Below are 18,302 nucleotides of genomic sequence, written 5' to 3' on the forward strand. Positions count from 1 at the left end.
TATAGCAGCCCCTCTGGCATTTGCCAGAACCCACAGATTGCCAGTCCAGGCCAAGGTTGCATAGAATAACCTTGTCTTTGTTACAGCAAAAAACTAAGTTTCAGCTAGCTATCCTCTTTAACATGATGCATGGCACATGCATGGCGTTTTAAAATGTAAGCAGGAGACGTGGGTGCATGAATGGTTTTGTATTGGTCAGGGAGCGCTTTTGTTTGCGAGCGTTTATTCAGCTGCTGCAGCTCCTCCTCCTACGCTGGAGCCGAGCCGGTATGTGCGCTCAATGCGCGGGCACGGGGAGCGGGGCCTCTTCTCTGGGAGAATAATACGCGCGCTGAGCAGCTCAATAGGCTCAGAGGGATGGGACCCGAACGACAGAAGATCAGCAGCTAGCGGCACAGCTCAGCCTGGAGAGCAGCGGAAAGGTAAAGACGCGGCGTTATTCTGCTCTTGACTATCGCTTCCCTTGTGTTTGCTGCTGCTGCTCTGACATCTAATAGGTTGTTTCAATGGCAGCGTGTCCTTCTCCTGACATCAGTGTCACATCCCTCACTCCTGCTGCTGCTCCCACTAACTTACACGCACAGACGGAATGGAAGTGTCTCTATATACTGGCCTGTGCCCGGATTAACGCCGGTAATTCCTGCCATAACAAATAGACATGGATCTGACAAGGAATCTGAATTCTTTAGCTAAGAACTAGCGGATGGGAACAGCATTTCTTAAATTTTACACTGGGGTTTAGCCATCAATATTCTCCTAAAAAGATCTGTCCTTAGCGACTTGCGAGTTTGTCGCTGGAAGGACATTGATGAATAAACAGATGGGGTAAAGGCGTCACTATTACGTGGTCAGAGGAATCGATTCCAGCACCATGGAGAGCGCTCAGCGGTGCAACAGGAGCCAGAGAAGGACATACAGGAAAGGGCACTTCCTTTAAGGCTCAGACAATTAGCTAGCAGGGGATACATTATTTCCTGGGTCTAATTAGCAATATTTATTATGTTTCTACTGACATTGCCCATAGTTTTATGTAGATATTCAGGGGCAGGCAAGGGCCTTAAGCAGTGATATTAATGATAAATGTGAGCAGAGATATATAGTGTACCATAAAGTCCACAACAGATATAAGGGGACTGGTCTTTATTTATTTTTTTTGTTACAAATGCTAACAAAAACTGTTTCGCTGCTTATCGTATAACAAATGATGCTTTATGAAAAGGTAAATAATGGTTAGTTATGAAACCTCCAACACTTGAGAAAGGGTCTGTGTGACTCGAAACATGTCGTGTGTACAATAAAGCACTAACGCAGCAGAGCTCTGCAGTCTATGGCTTCCTTTCACTATTCTTCTGTTGTAGTTATGGAACCTGTTTGCCTCTCTCTGAAGTATACTTTTAAATGATATATTACATTTATTTGAAGGGTCGGACACACCAGCACTTCCATCAGCCCTTCCTCTCTATTAATTAGGGGGAGATACTGGGAATTTTCATTGTGGAACGACTATATCCTACACCACTTTCCCCCATATGCAGGTAAAGACATTAGTGGGTAGATTCACTAACGGGGGCGAATTTTCACAAGCATCAGTTTTGCACACCTTGTACCACTTTGCCAGGCGCAAATGAGCTACGACTATGCCAATTCACTAACATGTGGTTTCGTCCTGGGCGCCAAACGCTGGCGACTTTTCACTAGCATTACTTTGGCAGTGCAATCATTTGATAGCAAAGATGCTTTGTGCCCAGTGAAAATTCACTAATGATCTTGCACTTAGGTCAATTTGCATAGGGAGGGTAATTTAAAGTTTTATGGAGGTCTTCATTATAAATGCTTGTAGTTACCACTTTCTATTACACATGTCCAGGGAACCTTAATAAAGACAAGAGGATTAATATAATGCCCTACACATGAGCCCACTGTAAAATGAATGTTCCATATGTTATGAAATGTGTGGGGAAAACTGGTTACCCAAATAAAGTTTAAGTTAGGACTTTTGCAGGCAATCCCACTTCAAAAAAGCAAAAGTCGCCAGCGTTTTATGAACTTTAATGCATTTTCGGCACACAGGATATGATGTAAGTGACAGAAGATTGAGGAAGATCTAGTTTCATTTTAGCACTTCACCTGGTCTGAGGTGGCAAATTCAAATCTGGCGAAAGAGGTAACGTTCAGTAAAATCCTCACTTTACTAAATGTGCTGAGTAACGACCTTTCACCAGAGCAAAAAGTCACCTGATAATAGAGTGCGAACAAATGCTAGCGACGGTCTCTTTAGCTATAGAATTGACGCCTGCCCCTGTTAGTGAATAAGCGATGTCCCTGCGGATGGTAACGCTGGCAAATTGTCCGTAGCGTTATCCACTTCATCCTTTAGTGAATCTGCCCCTAAGTGTGCCCGGGTGCAGTAACCCATAACAACCAATGAGCTGATTACAGGAGAACAGTAAATGCACCCTGCTTATTGATTACACCACTAGCAAACTTTGAACCTTTTATTACATTTCCCCATTTGTTTCTTGGTCCTCTAGGTGTTGCTGAACTGAACCCAGTTTACTTCGCCTTATACTAAAGTTAAAGAATGTTGGGAGTTGTAGTCATTTGGGGGCCCAAGCTTAAGAAACAGAGCTTTAAATTGTTACTCCATTCTTACATATAAAATCCTAGCAGCAAGGTTCATGTATGGGATTAATCTTTTCCTAGGCTTGTTCTACATATTACACATATTAATTGCATAGAGAGAGAGAGAGAGAGAGAGAGAGAGAGAGTTAACATTTGTACAAAGTCATAAACTAGATTGTGTGAGGGTCAATGCTGGAAGTTGTAGTTTGACAAAAGCTGAAAGTGTGCCTAGTTTCTAATAGAAATTGTAGCCTTCAAGATGATGATAAACTACAACTCCCACAAATCCCATCATGGTGCCAGTGAGGAATGCCTAAATTAGAGGCATACATGCAAGTACTGGCTGACTAGTTTTTTAAAGCATTACTTTCACAGCTTCACATGCATTTACTCTGCTTTACTGAACTGGAAGTCCTAATGAGATTCCCTTTAATAACAATTCTGGAAATTTTGAACCAGATGTTTGCCAGACACCTTACATCTGGGTTATTGAATGTGCCTCGATAAATGTGTCCTTTTTATTTCTAATACATTTAAAGCCGCATGTCTATCTTCCAGGTACACAAACAACCTTGTTTCCCCTTACAAATTATTTAAATAAGGATTAGCCATTGTGTTGATACATATCCTGCAGATCTCGTTGTGCCCTTTTTATGTTACACCACAATTACATTTCCCAGAAATGAAATTGCATTTGAAAATGTGTATTGGTAATTGTCCTTTTTTGTAAGGGATCTAAATGATTTTCTAACCATATTTGTCTGTTTAATATTATGTGCCTGTTAGAGTTTTCGACGCACAGCTCCCGGTTGCTATGGAGCGAAATTATCATCAGTACTGCTGATTGTATGTGTGTAGTTGTATGACTGGGTGCTGGGGGAGGAGTGACAGAAATGTTAGCTTTCCACCCACCACTTCCTTCTGGCAGATTTGCTTTCAAATCTAGGGCTGCCATTTCCTTTTCACGCTTACATCATGGTTAGATTTCTATTTGTCTCTTTGACTATATAACATTTATATATCAACATTATAAAGAGCCTTTCTTACTTCTGAAAATGGGGCATGTATGTCTGATATATTATTTCCTAATTCCTTGACTGTTTGTAAATCAGCAGCCAGAAATCAAACCTTTTTTACATCTATACTAACATTGTCTATGCATGCCATTTATTATTTTGTCATTAAAGTATTTTCCCAATGCTTTTACATTAGCCCGAAAAGTCCGAAATAGTCTGATTTTTGGGCTAATTCCAGCGCAGACCACAGAAACTTCCAAATAGGAAAGCGACCTCTCCCACTGACATATACAACTTCGGTAGGTCTGATATGCTGGATTTTTTCCATCCTCGGGTATAATAAATCTTGAAAAATTATCGTTTTTTATTTTCCACTAAAAATTCTTTTTTTATAGTAAAAGAAACTTGAAATATTTGGGTTTTCGGCATTCGGACTTTAATAAATAACCCCCTTAATGTACATTAATATTTTGAAGAGTAGTTTTTATCATCAGTACCAATAGCAAATTAACATCCCATAAATAACGTGAGCATATGGGCTAATCTCCTGTGCAGTGATGGAACAGAAATAACATTTTAAAAGTTTTGGGGTAGCAGAGCATGCCAGGAGAAAGGGTCATGAGTTTTTACTAATCTGACTCAGGGTATTGCAAAAAATAGCAGCATATAGGGCCTTGGATAAGTTTCCCATAAAGTGTCTATCAAAAGCTTGTTACTTTTAATTAGACACATGCACACAATGATATTCAGTAATGTATGTATCCTTATTTCTATTGTTAATACTTGTATATTAGCACTTATTCTCCTTATTTCTTGAGTGCCCCATGAGATACCAGGTATATGCGGGTGTAAAAACAGCAGAGAACCCAGTTAGTCTGTCATCCAAGGCAAAGCCTAACAAAATGTAGTGATTTATAGTGGTAAATGGGCACCAAATCATATGTAAGGGCTTTCCTTTAAACGTTTGCACCAACTCATATTTTATATGTGCAACCCATTCCCCACTCTAACTGAGGGAGGTGAGTGAAGGCACATGGAGCTCTGAGCTTTTACTCCTGCCTAGAGTGGCTAGTAAATATAAAGCAGTTGCAGCCCTCTGTTACATAGCTTCATAGTTACATAGTTACATAGTAACATAGTAGGTTAGGTTGAAAAAAGACACATGTCCATCAAGGTCAGCCTTTTAAGTCTGTATATAACCTGCCTAACCAGAAAAAGGCAAACAAACCCATTTGAAGCGTCTCCAATTTGCCTCAGAGGGGGAAACATTCCACATTTAGTATCAATAGAGAAGTCAATACTTGCCCACCCCAAGGTCACTCTTTGTAATATATCCTTCAGCCAGTTCTCTAGCCAAGTACAAATATTATGTTCCAGGCCAACATTTCTTAATTTAACCAGTAACCTTCTGTACTGTATAAAAAGCTTTAGAAAAGTATAAATATATACTGCCATCCCAGAGTCGATAATCCTGTTGAATGCAATTAAATTAGTCTGGCAAGATCTATTGCCCTTATTTGCAATGTATTCATGTATCATATCCCTTATTACCCCTTCCAAAAATTTTCCTGCAACTGTTGTTAAACTAACAGGCTTATCGTTTTAGAGCAGAATCCCATTCTGAATAGTGGCAGCACATTAGCAATTCATCGATTTCTCAGCACCATATCAGACCTCAAGGAATCCTGAAAAATTAAAGAGATTTGGCAATCACAGAACTAATTTACAGTAGTACCCTGGGATGAAAAGCATTCAGTCCCAGACCTTTTTTACCTTTACTGCTCATGGTCTGCTTACTTTTAATTCCTTCCTGAGTGGCCAATCCATCACACTGGTTTTTCAGTTGTGTAGACAGATGAAAATTAACAGCTCAGAATCTCTGCTTTTTCCCTGCTCTCATCAATTAACTGACCTTCCTCTGATACTAAGCTCTCCACTTGCTTCATTTCTTTTACTGTGTACACTTTAAAAAAATAATTTGGTTTTATTCTACTATTCTTTTGCTGCAATGCCTCTTTCCATCATGTTATATTGTCTGAAAGCTTTTGGCATGCTTAGTTGGTCTCTTTGTAATAATAAAAGTTTCAGTTGTCCAGCTAACTTGCATGTCTTAAAAGGGTAGTTCACCTTTAGATACACTTTTAATATGATGTAGACATTGATATTCTTAGACAATTTGCAATTTGTCTTCATATTTTATTTTTCTATTGTTTTTCATTTATCTAGCTTTAGTTAGGTAGCTATCCCTTTGGTATTTTTGCTTGCTAGAATCTTATTTACCCTAGAAATCAGACAATGGTTTGAACTGGAGATGGGAATATGAATAAGAGAGGGCCTACATAGAAGGATAAGTAATAAAACCGACGCCTCACAGAAGAACAGTTTTTGGCTGCTGAGGTCAGTGATCCACATGTAAAAGCTGGAAAGAGGCAGAAGAGAAATGCAAATTATTAGAAAAACTATAAAAAACAAAAACAGTTGCATAGGTGCTAGGAATAGGCCATTCTATAGCACACTAGATGTTAACTCAAAGGGGAACCACCCTTGAACTGCACTTTTTTTCTCAGCAACCTCAATCAATCTTACCAATCCATGAGGGAGTAACAAGGTAAGGGAGGAATTTAGGGACTTGTCTATAGTGGGCTCCCTGTTACCCTAGAACCCCACATGGGTTTGTGCCTCTGTATATGATCCTAATGTGATTTGTGCTGCTGGCAGAGAAGGAAATGTAGCATCACCTGTGAGTTTCTGGAGGAACAGATCATGATCATGATACATTTGAAGTTAGTGGGCTGGATTGTCATATACTAGTAATGGGCCAATGACCTGCTAGATCCTGATCTAATCCCACAGAAATAATATAAAAAATGTCTTACATACTAATCTTTGAAACTTGTATGCATGCTTGGACAGCTATTGAAAAACTGTGGATGGCAATATATGGCTCACAGCCTTCTGTGAACAGTCCAGCACCAATCAATAGCAGGTTGAGAATCACCAGTTGCAGCTGTCCTATAGAAACAGAATGACTATCATGATAAGAATAATTACCATAATATAGATGTAGATTTTTAGCTTTTTATTTTTGTTGAAATGGTATTAAAATAAAACCCCTTCCATATATCTTCTTAAACATTTCTCATGGATTTGACCTAAATACTTGCCCAATTATCATGCTTCTTGATCATTCAATCGCCCAATTAGTACATGAATTTTTGAACATCAACACGTTCGAATGAAATGAGGCAGAATCGAAAAAGAAAATGTTCCCTAAATAGTTTATTCATCAGCAGAGCAAAGTGGTTAAAGCCAAACTGGGCCGCACTTTGCCACATGTACAGGATTAATCTCTTAAGCAAACATGAGATCCTGAATTTTTAACTTTATGGAATAATACCATCTGGCATCTTTCAGTGCAGCTGTTAAGTGCACACATATATAGACTAACAACATCACGCTTGTTTTTTAATGGCTCTGTGAGGTAAAATTAGATATTCATAGCCACTCTGGAGGAAAGACGTTATTGTTTTCAAAAAGCACATAATGCTAAAATAATTTGAATGCAGGATGCTAAGAAGTGGATCACAACTCATAAACACCCGCAGCTCAGCTGGCCAAGGATGCATCCTTCATATCCATCGTATACATCATATTGTTGTCCCCAATCTGTATCTGTGCCAGCAGCAGCCAAAAAATCCAACATATTGCCCCTAATTTGTACTTGTGCCAGCAGCAGCTGCCAAAAAACCATCACATTGCTCCATCCGTACCTATTCCAGCAGCAACCATATTGCCCCCATGTATCTGTGCGAGCTGCCATAATATTGTCCCCATGCAGCTGTGCCAGTGCCCATCATATTGCTCCCATGTACCTGTGCCAGCTGCCATCATATTGGCCCATGTACCCCCCAATATTGCCAGAAATACATCATATTGCCCCAATCGTGTGCACCTGTGCAAGTAGCTGCTAGAATATTGCCCCCAAATCTGTACCTGTTGCAGCACCAGCCAAAAATCTGTCATATTGCCTCTAATTATTTGTGTACCTGTGCCAGCACCAGCCAAAAATTCATCAGGTTTCTCCCAATTATATGTGTATCTACTGTATGTCAGCCTGGGCCACCAAATATGTACCTGTGCCAGCAGCCATCAGGAAGCGTCAGAAGATTCAGAAGGAACTGCAATGTTCTGAAAGCTTGCTGTGATTATCATCTTAGTTAGCCAATTAAGGTATCACCTTTACACCACTTTTGTTTTGCTTCATATCAAAAGTTCTACGCTATAACTTAATGAACCACACAAATCATGAAATGTGACGGTTTAAAACATCAGGTTGTTTGCCAGTCTAGACACAACGGGACAAAAAAAAAGTGCTCTATAGACTCATTAAAGAAGGAGAAAATATTAAGAGGTACTGTATGTCTTTCAACTCCCTGAATTGTTTAGATTTGGCTTGGTGTAGGAAAGGTATAGCTACTATAACTGGAGTTTCGACACCCACCCAGCATACGACCTGTTCAAGTGGTAGGACTCACATTGCAGTATAAGGAAACAAGTTATGAATAAAATAAAAGGTACCAGATTTAGTAACAGTTTATACCCAAGAGTAGTCCGACTATTAATACATTAATGGGTTGGAAAATAGTAACACTTTACTAATAAGTTCTTCCTAGGGTAACTCAATCTATATTCTACATATTTCCACCTAACTTTCTGACTACAGTCATATTACACTCAAAATAATAGCAACACCACACTGAGTTTATGTAAGATATGTAAATCCTACAAGGTATGAGCAGCCTTTTTGTCTGTTGTCCTTGTCCCACATTTGCCTTGTGTTCGTTTATAATGTTGTCCCTACTATGGGGCAAATTTACTAAACGGCGAAGTGACTAACGCTGATGAAAATTCGCCAGCGTGACGTCATTTCGGAACTTCTCCAATTTACTAACGGTCACTGGCGTAACTTTGCTAGCGAAGGAGATAGACTCTAGCAGTACTTCGCTCCCTAACGCCAGGGGAATTTGCGCTCTGGCAAATGAACGTAACTACGCAAATTCAATGAGATACAGATTTTACTGAACATTACCTCTTGCGCCAGACTTGCCTTCACCATCTCAGACCAGGCGAAGTGCAATAGAATAGATTGTAGTTCCTCAAAAAATAGTTGAAAAGGACCAAAAAACACTAGTGTCTTCCTTTTTTCAGGTTTATAGGCTGCAAAAGATCGGAATTTTTTGGGGGGTAGGCTTCCCCCCTACATTTCCTAACATATGGCACATAATCGATACACTGGGCTCATGTGTAGGGCAATATAACAATTTTATTTTATTAAGCTTCCCTGGGCTTGTGTAGTGTAATGTATTTGCTGCAACATATACGTCCATTCAACTTTAACTTCCCCGCTGTATGCAAATTAGGCAAGGTTATCGCAACTTCGCATTGCTTGGCGCAGTAATGCTAGCGCAACTTTGTCGGCGTTTGGCGCCCTGTATTCAACTTCGGATTTTAGTGAATTAGCGTTGTCCTGGTTAGTAAATTTGACCCTATAAGAGAACTCTGTACAAAAGCAATAAACTTGAACATGCATAATTCAATGCTAATTATGCTTACAGTGGACCAATAGTAGTCATTCAGTAGATTCCAGGGCACACCCATTTTCTGAGGGAACAGACACTAATCCATACATCGATAACAATCAGACACATTATGTTCCAGAGAGAGAGAGAAAAAAAAATATTAAAACATTGTTTATTCTTTTCACGTTAGAGGGACGACTCCCTATCAACCAATCACAAAGCTGAGTCAGTCATTGCAAAATAGATATCACAATAATACATACAAGTCCTTGAATTATGATGTATGCGTGAGAAACAGTACAAGCTGTTATCAGTATTGCTTAAGCCTATCCAAGTATACAAACTAGAAAAGAGAAATTGTGCTGTGGTTCAGGTTTAACTCTTTGGCTACAGCAGGTATTTCCACTGCAGTTACCAGTTAGGAATTTACTGGATTAGTAGCCTTGTTGTGTACTTCACCTGCAGAGGAACTCAAATGTGTAGACGTAAAGGTAGAGAAGATACATTGACAGAGCCACCTTGGAGGGTCCTGACTGAGTTGTGGTCGAAGCCCAAATGTGAGTACAGGTATGGGATCCGTTATCTGTAAGCCCGTTATCCAGAAATCTCCAAATTACGGAAAGGATGTCTCACATACACTCCATTTTATCCAAATAATCCAAATTTTTAAAAATGTTTCCCTTTTCTCTGTAATAATAAAACAGTCTAACTAAGATGTAACTAATCCTTATTGGAAGCAAAACCAGCCAATTTTGTTTATTTACCGTTTACATGATTCTCAACTTAAGGTACGAAGATCCAAATTTCAGAAAGTTATCCGGAAAAGCCCAGGTCCTGAGCATTTTGGATAACAGCTCCCATATCTGTACTACAACTGACTGTAAGTGAAAAGTGTTACTTTGTAAGTTTAAGAACCCTCGCTCCCATGTGAGTGAATTTTTTTGCAAAACCATGACATTTCAAAAATACCTTTTAGGAAAAATTATATTGCATTTAAGGTGTGTTTAGAGCCTGGCACCTGAACAGACTGGGAGAGGGTTCCCATTCCTCATATTTCATAATAATAATAATAATGATGGCTGCATTGGTTCCAGCACAACAAGTCCAGTTTTTTTTTTCCACGGAAACAGACACAATTTAGATTCACGAAAAATGTCACAGCAAATTTCAGAGCAAAACTGTTCTCATTCATGCCTGCAAAAGCTGAAAATGTATTTTTTTTATTTCTCTTTCTTTATATGTTTTCATATGTAATTTTCATAAAGAGTAATTGAACAATTTGAAATATATCAGTAAAGAAATCATACAATAAACTAAACATGCAAATTAAGTCAAACAAATCAAAAAAAAAAAAAAGATTATCAACCCACATTCCTTAGGTCTGCATTATGAACCCTTTGATGTTATTGTGTTCAGGTTAACACATGTGAAAGACAATGGGGCAAATTTACTAACCTCTGAAAATTCGCCAGCGACAGCTTTGCTCACAGCGCAACACCTCGCCAGGCATAGATTCGCCAGGACAACGCTAATTCACTAAAATCTGAAGTTGCGTCCAGGGCGCCGTACACTGGTGAAGTTGCGCTAGCGTTACTATGCCAAACAAAGCAAAGTTGCGATATCCTTGGCAGCAACGTCACTAGAGGGGGTGGGCCCTGGCGCGGGACGTGCAGCCGGGCCGCCACCCCCCTCCGTACGCCCGGAATCCGCCCAGAATCAGCGGCGTGCGAGCTGCCGGGAGGCCCTGAGGCGGTGCGGGCCCTGGCCCAATCACACCCCCTGCTCCCCCGGTAGTTACGCCACTGATCGTTGACTAATTTGCATACGGCGAGAAGTTAAAGTACAATGGACATATATGTTGCAGCAAATACATTACACTACACAAGCCCGGGAAACCTTTTTCAACCTATCACGATGAAAAAGGAAAAGACGCTAGCGATTTTTGGGACTATTATTATTATTGGAAAATTTTCAACTATTTTTTGAGGAACTCCTATCTACTCTATTGCACTTCGCCTGGTCTGAGGTGGTGAAGGCAAGTCTGGCTCAAGAGGTAACGTTCAGTAAAATCAGAGCGCAAATTCGGCAGGCGTTAGGGAGCGAAGTACCGATAGTCTGTCTCCTTCGCTAGCAAAGTTACGCCGATGACCATTAGTAAATCCGCAAAATATCAAAATAACGTCACGATGGTGAATTTTCACGCGCGTTAGTCACTTCGCCCTTTACTAAATTTGCGCCAATATCTCCAGTGCTTTACTTGTGCTTATAAGATAGTAAAGAGTTCAGGATTTGCTGGTATTTATAAATATTGGAGTTCCTCTGTTCGATGAATTGAGTCAGACTTGAGTGTCTGTATTTGATGCGTTATTGGTTCTTGAGTTGTTAATTCTTTTGAAATTCTCCCAGGGATCCCGTATTTGTGTATAAGACTCCAATGAGTCAGCTAATAGAGCCGATAGACATTGGACATTGATTGTATGTTATCCACTCTGGATTTCATTTGTGATATTGACAAGGTTGGTGATAGCCAGTTCAATGCAATTAATTGTCCATCTAGTTGCTGCGAGGAGTTGGGAAAGCAGTTTGTTCTGTAATGTAATGAAAGGCAGAGTAGCGCATTGTCCGGATCTGGAGAGAGCTGTATATTAGAGATCTGGGATGCAAGGTTTCTGACCATATTTTGGTCAGTATTGGGCATTTTTTTTTGTATTGGAGTGGTGTACCATCTCATGATTAATTTATTTGTTGTTTCCTTTATGCGTATGTTTGTGGAAATATGTCTAATTGCTTTCCAAATTTTTACCCATTTCCCTGGTGATATGTGGCAGGAGAGGTCTTTGTCCCATAGTTGTGTGTGTGTCGGATTGACATCTGGAGGAGATTCAGTTAGCAGAGAGTATATATGGGAAATTGCTCAGGCTGTGTATTCAGGGTTTTTACATTTAGATTCAAATAATACATTTTCTATGGTTGGTTAAAGGACACTTTGTTGATTGTAGAAATGTACTAATTGGTTATAGCGGTATAATTCCGAGTTTGGAATATTGTAGAATTCTTGCCTCTAGGATTGAGTAAGTGCTTTATTTTATAGAAATTATGAGATGACCACCATTAGAATGATTGGGGCGTTAATCCTGGTGGAAAGTCCAGATTGCCTGTTATGGGCTGTAGGTTGCTATGTAAGTCATGTAAGATTCTTTTTCATTGAACTGCATATTTTGAGATGCATTGTTTGGTCAACCAAAGTATAGCTAATGTTTTAATTGGTGAGATTGTAAAATTTTCAAAGTCTACCCAAGGTCTGCAAACGTATTTTAAAAAAAAGACAGGACTATTATACTAAAGAAGCACAAAGCAATGGTACCATTCAACATGTCTTTACTCACCATGCACTGTTCTTACCTAACTCTTCAGTTTAATTGTGTGCTCTGCAAATGTTTCACCCGACACTATATGGGGCAGTGACATTATTACAGTAGACCCTAGGGGCCCAGGGGGACATTGGCCCATTTAGATCTACATCCCCACTTGCAGCCACCCTCCTACCTGTAACCATGCTGTCAGATCCATTTGCTTGTGGGTGTGGAAGGGAGGGGGTTGTGGTAATTTAACTTAATGGGGGGGGGGCAACATTTTTTTCAGGTGGGCCTAGGAAAGTGAAGCTACACCACTGATTCTGGAGTATGTACCTCCATGAATGATGTTTGATCCCAAGGCAGGTGTAAACTACACTTTGTACCTGAACGTGGTACACCTTGTATATTACACAATTGGCAAACTAAGTCACAGCACAAATACGAAGGAGCACATATAGGTCCAAGCACTTTAGTATATTGCACTCCAATGCTTACTGTATGTAATAAGACATCTTATTGGAATATTCATTATATTGTTACACATAAATCCAGATATTAATCACATTAAAGCCCCACCACTGCTCATCTTTGACGGAAACAGTAGTATCATATATATATATATATAGATATAGATAGATAGATAGATAGATATAGATATATATATATATATATAGATATATATAGATATATATATTTGTAAAATGTTTCAGCAAGGAACAAATAATACAGATGTTCCACTAACTGCACATTTCACATATGGCTAATGAAGTTTTCTGTTTTTTATTCTCTTGTCTATTAGTGTATGTGTTTTGTTGGCAGGGCAGTGTAGTTTCATGCAGTATTATGTTGGTAAAACAAATAATGTTACAAAACACGTGGGCAGAGCAAACGTAATCATATTTTCATCTAACGTAATTATCTAGCTGCAAGTTTTCAATAATAAATAGGTATCTTAGTATGCAGGTCATGAATCTGAATGTAAATTATATTTATGTTCTCTGTGAATTTTCAGAACAATGTGTTCTACTTTTTTATTCCAAGCTGCTTAATTATGTAGACAAGTTCAATGGAACTGGATAGCGAGTGTTCCCTTGAGATCTTCCTTTTGTACAATTGTGAAAAAAAACTTGCATGAATCTTCCTCATATCCAATATCCTTTGGCATGGCGCATGTGAAGTTCTCCAAATCTCAGGCAAAGATCTCAGGCAAAGAGAGGCAGGAAGGTATATCAGCTGAATCTGAGATCACACACATGTATGTATACAGTATCTCATTCCTGTGGGTTAGTAAGGCGCTGTGTGTTTTATTGAAGTGTTCAAGACATTAAGCCAAATTGGGGGAATCCAAGATGGTGGCCACATCTGCTGTAGGAAATGGTCAAAATAAGATGGCAAGACTGCAGTTTTTCAGGAAACCTAGAGGTTGAATAGATTGGATAGCAAGCATATAGCTAGAGGGTAGATACATATTTTTGAAGAGAAACCCCTTAAATTTATCTTTGCAATAAAATATTTCTGAGCTACAATCACATCCAAAGTATTTACAGTGCATCTAACAGAAAGATATTGTATTATTTATTGACTTGACTTGTTGTATAACACATGTGTGTATGTGATTATGTCATTTTAGCTGATAAGGATGAGTTCATGTGCTGACATCTGTGGGTCCAAACAACCTCAAAATACTCCAGAAGGAATATACCATCGTTATGGAGTTCGGTCCTACCTCCACCAGTTTTATGAGGACTGCACAGCTTCAATCTGGGAATATGATGATGATTTTCAGATCCAGAGATCGCCTAGTAGGTGGAGCTCTGCTTTCTGGAAGGTATGCTAAGTTTACTATTCACTCTTTCATCTGTACACACTGTTTGATATTGACTGTGCCCTTTAAGATTTCTTTTGTGAAATACCCAGTATTTCGTGTCTCACATGCTACAAGTTGAATTTAGACTCATGGGTCAGAATATATTGGGACTGATACAAAAAGCTAATGTGTAAACCAGGGATATTGAAAGACTATTCCCTATGTATGTATTTATGTACAGTACATGTATTCCCTATGTATCCCTCTGTTCAAAGATAGAATTCCAGAGGGAAGGAGCATAAGGAGCAACAAGAAATGTTTAGGACGAGGGGTTCAGCAGGTGTGGATGGTGTGAAAAGACAGTGGAGGTCATTTATCAACCCTGGGCAAATTTCACTTGGACAGTAGCCCACAGCAACCAAATTGTTCTTATCATTGTTCTACCTGCAGATGACTGAAACAAGTTAATTACTGTTTGGTTGCTATGGGTTACAAGGTTAAAATATGCCCAGTGATAAATGAGCACAGTATGAGAGGAGACATCCAGGAGTGTACACGGAAATAAGTGACAAACAGAGACGTGAAGAGCTATAAATGCTAAAAGAAGGACTTTGTATAGAAGTTCTATCACTTTACACCTTCTAAATACAACTAAATTCAACAAAAGTTCAGAGACCCAGTAGACACTTATTACTGGTGTGCTTCAACATTATGCATTGCCCCACCGTAAGGGCAATGCATCATGTTCTTTCATAATGGAACATAACTTCCGTGTGTAATTCATACTTAGGGGTTATTTATCAAAATCCGATTTTATCTCAACATTTTCTGATACCAACTCCGATCAAATCCACTCTGGTTTTTTTACGCTTATTTATTACATTTTCCCAAAAATTTGCTTTGTGGGAGAACATCTGATTTTTCATGATTTTTTCAGATTTTTCGCCCAAAAACTCAAATTTCTTATGCTTTTTTTGCCAGAAAACTCAGAAGTCTGATTTTATAAAAAAAAAATAGGTATTTTTTGCATTCAGAGTTTAGTAAATAACCCCCTAAAAGTGAGACTGGTATGTTCCAGATTTTGGCATTAGACTTTTTTAAAAGTACCTGGAATCTGAACCATAAATAAAGTGCTAGGCTAAATATAGCTAACATGAAAAACTAATTCTGTAAACTCTCTTTTTAGGTCGGACTCATATTGGGCATTATCCTCATGCTGGCGGGTCTAACGGTGCTTTCAGTGGGGTTTCTAGTACCACCTAAAATCGAAGCTTTTGGGGAAGATGATTTTGTGGTCGTGGATAGCCACGCCATTCAGTTCAACGGAGCCCTTGATATCTGTAAGTTATCAGGGGCCATTTTGTTCTGCATTGGAGGAACTACACTGGCTGCATGTCTTTTGATGTCTGCCTTTGCTAAAAGTTACTCCAAAGAAGAAAAGTACCTTCAACAAAAATTTAAAGAAAGAATAGCAGACCTAAAAGCTCACGTTCATCCAGTGACAAAGGCCCCAGCTCCAGGAGAAGCAAAGATACCCGTCACTTTGTCCAAAGTTCAAAATGTCCAGCCTTCATCAGAAACCTGACATTTACCCTTCAATGTAAAATTCTTGAAATTGAAAAAGGTCAGCTTTTGTGATTTTTACAGTGAAAGTCTTGTTTTGCAGTACAGTTCAACTGTACATGGCTGAAAAATATACACATAGCCCTAACAGCAAAAATGTGAAAAGATCATGGGTTCTTGTGTGTTTTTATGGAAAGCTTTTTAAGTGGTAAATCTTTTACATTCATAATGATGGAAACATCCAGAATGCCCTTGATATGGTTCCATACCAGCAGCATATTGCTTTTTCTGTTGAGCCCTGATATTTACTTGTAAGTGAGCAAATGAGAAAATGGGCAAATATAATGGAAGTAACAGCTGAAACGGATGTGTTGAGAGGAGAGAGATTGACTGCTTGGGGTGACTTTGAAAAGCAAACAGTAGATTTGCTCTTAACGTAGAAATTTCTATATGTCTTTAACACTGATCCATTATATTTCCTTTCATTCTTCCTTGTATTAGTGTAGCTGGATAGTGGCCTTGGTACCGTGTTGTCACAAACCCCTGTTATTTGTTCTGTTCCTTTGCTATTGTTTGGTCACCATTCACTTTCACGTCTCCATCTTTTAACATCTAGAGATGTGAAGCCAATGAAATGCTATGTGTCAAATGAATAACGATGTCTGCTTAAAATGTTGACATGAATAGTTTGCACCTTGTGCCGTTTACGTTCATAAAAGTCATATACGAAACCAGTCAGTTTCATACTAAATTGTGTGTGAAATAATTGCTTTTATTGTGAAACTCTCCAAGGTTTAAACAGATAAAACCTACACTAAACTAAGACACTAAACTAAGACACTAAACTAAGACACTAAACTAAGACACTAAACTAAGACACTCTGTGCTGATTGTTACATGGTATGTACCTTTTTCATCTCTTTGCACTGTAACGCCAGTAAACGAAGATGTCTGAAGAAGGAGTTGCCACAGCTAAACCAGGAGTTTCAGCTCTGCTTGTCACAGACCTCAAATTTGCACATAATGGGACGCTTGCTGGAAGTTGATGTTCCACAAGATTTGCAACAGTAAAGTTTCTGTGACTATTAGTGAGACAAATTTAATATCCAGCATAAATCATGATCCAAACAAACCAGATTCCAAATTCTGACAATGCTGTTTTGTTACAACGTTTTTTTGATGTAGGTCAAGGTGACCTCAATGCTGAAGTATAAGGATATTATTCAAATAAGTTCTTCATCTCCTATCCAAACATGCTTAATTAAAGGGGTGTTTCACCTTTAAGTTAACTTTTAGTATGTTATAGAATTGCTAATTCTAAGCAACTTTTCAATTGGCATTTTTTTCTTTTTTATCATTTTTGAATTATTTGCCTTCTTCTTCTGACTCTTTCCAGCTTTCAAATGGGGGTCACCAACCCTATCTAAATAAAAATGCTCTGTAAAGTTACAAATGTATAGTTATTGCTATTACTCCTCTTCCTATTCAGGCCTCTCCTTTTCATATTCCAGTCTCTTAATCAATATATGGTTGCTATGGTAACTTGGACCCTAGCGACCAGATTGCTGAAACTGCAAACTGGATAGCTGCTGAATGAAACATTAAATAACAGAAATCACAAACCATAAATAATACAAAATGAAATACATCATACAAAAAGTTAAAGGAAAAGTAACACCACACAATTAAAGTGTATTAAAGTAATCAGAATATAACGTACTGTTGCCCTGCACTAGTAAAATTGGTGTGTTTGGTTCAGAAAGACTACTAAAGTTTATATAGATATCGGGGCAGCCATGCAAGGCTCAGGTTACATAGCAGATAAGAGATGCACACTGTAGAATACCATTGTATTCTATTACAGTGCCTATCTGTTTTCTGCTGTGTAACCTGTGCCTTTTCTCAGTTTTCAGCATAAATGGCTGCCCCCATGGCTACACAGCAGCTTGTTTATATGAACTATAGTAACATTTTTAAGGCAAACACACCAGTTTTACCAGTGCAGGGCAGCATCACAATACATTTTAATAACTTTAGAATACTTTTCTTTTTTGGTGGTACTGTTTCTTTAAATTAAAGGTGACCAACCCCTTTAAATAGTTCCATATTTCCTACTATGTGAATTGGGGAAGCAGACCATAAAGAACTGTGATTGCTTTAATTTTTTTTATTGAAAACATGCTAATAATAGTCATTTAGGGCATTTTCATACCTGTATATCATAGTAATTCGCTCTGCAGCTCTCAAAAAAATGTATAATGAATTGCTTTATCAAGATGACAGTGAGATTTACAGTACATGAATGAGCTCCTTGATCACCAGCTGTAGTGTTGTTACTAGTGATGGGCGAATTCCCGGG

The 18,302-nt window shown here is 38.7% G+C and overlaps 1 protein-coding gene across 2 annotated transcripts; it reads left to right on the plus strand.

Moving 5' to 3' along the window:
• The first annotated feature begins 363 nt into the window (after positions 1-363).
• nrsn1.L (neurensin 1 L homeolog) lies at positions 364-16,677 on the plus strand. Of its 2 annotated transcripts, none has more exons than NM_001087053.1 (3): positions 364-422; positions 14,204-14,401; positions 15,567-16,677. In NM_001087053.1, the coding sequence occupies exons 2-3, from the start codon at positions 14,213-14,215 to the stop codon at positions 15,963-15,965; spliced, it is 588 nt and encodes a 195-aa protein (NP_001080522.1). In that variant the 5' UTR covers positions 364-422; positions 14,204-14,212; the 3' UTR covers positions 15,966-16,677. The 2 variants fall into 2 exon arrangements, with proteins under 2 accessions (NP_001080522.1, XP_041421215.1); XM_041565281.1 differs by lacking the exon at positions 364-422 and adding an exon at positions 10,050-10,097 and having other exon boundaries at positions 15,567-16,674.
• The last annotated feature ends 1,625 nt before the right edge of the window (positions 16,678-18,302 follow it).

Source organism: Xenopus laevis, chromosome 6L (genome assembly GCF_017654675.1).
Source record: "Xenopus laevis strain J_2021 chromosome 6L, Xenopus_laevis_v10.1, whole genome shotgun sequence".
Lineage (NCBI taxonomy): Eukaryota > Metazoa > Chordata > Amphibia > Anura > Pipidae > Xenopus > Xenopus laevis.

Coding starts and splice junctions, on each gene's coding strand:
- nrsn1.L (NM_001087053.1), top strand. CDS start 14,213: ATGAGTTCATGTGCTGACATCTGTGGGTCCAAACAACCTCAAAATACT. Junction 14,402..15,566: donor GGAGCTCTGCTTTCTGGAAG/GTATGCTAAGTT, acceptor CTCTCTTTTTAG/GTCGGACTCATATTGGGCAT.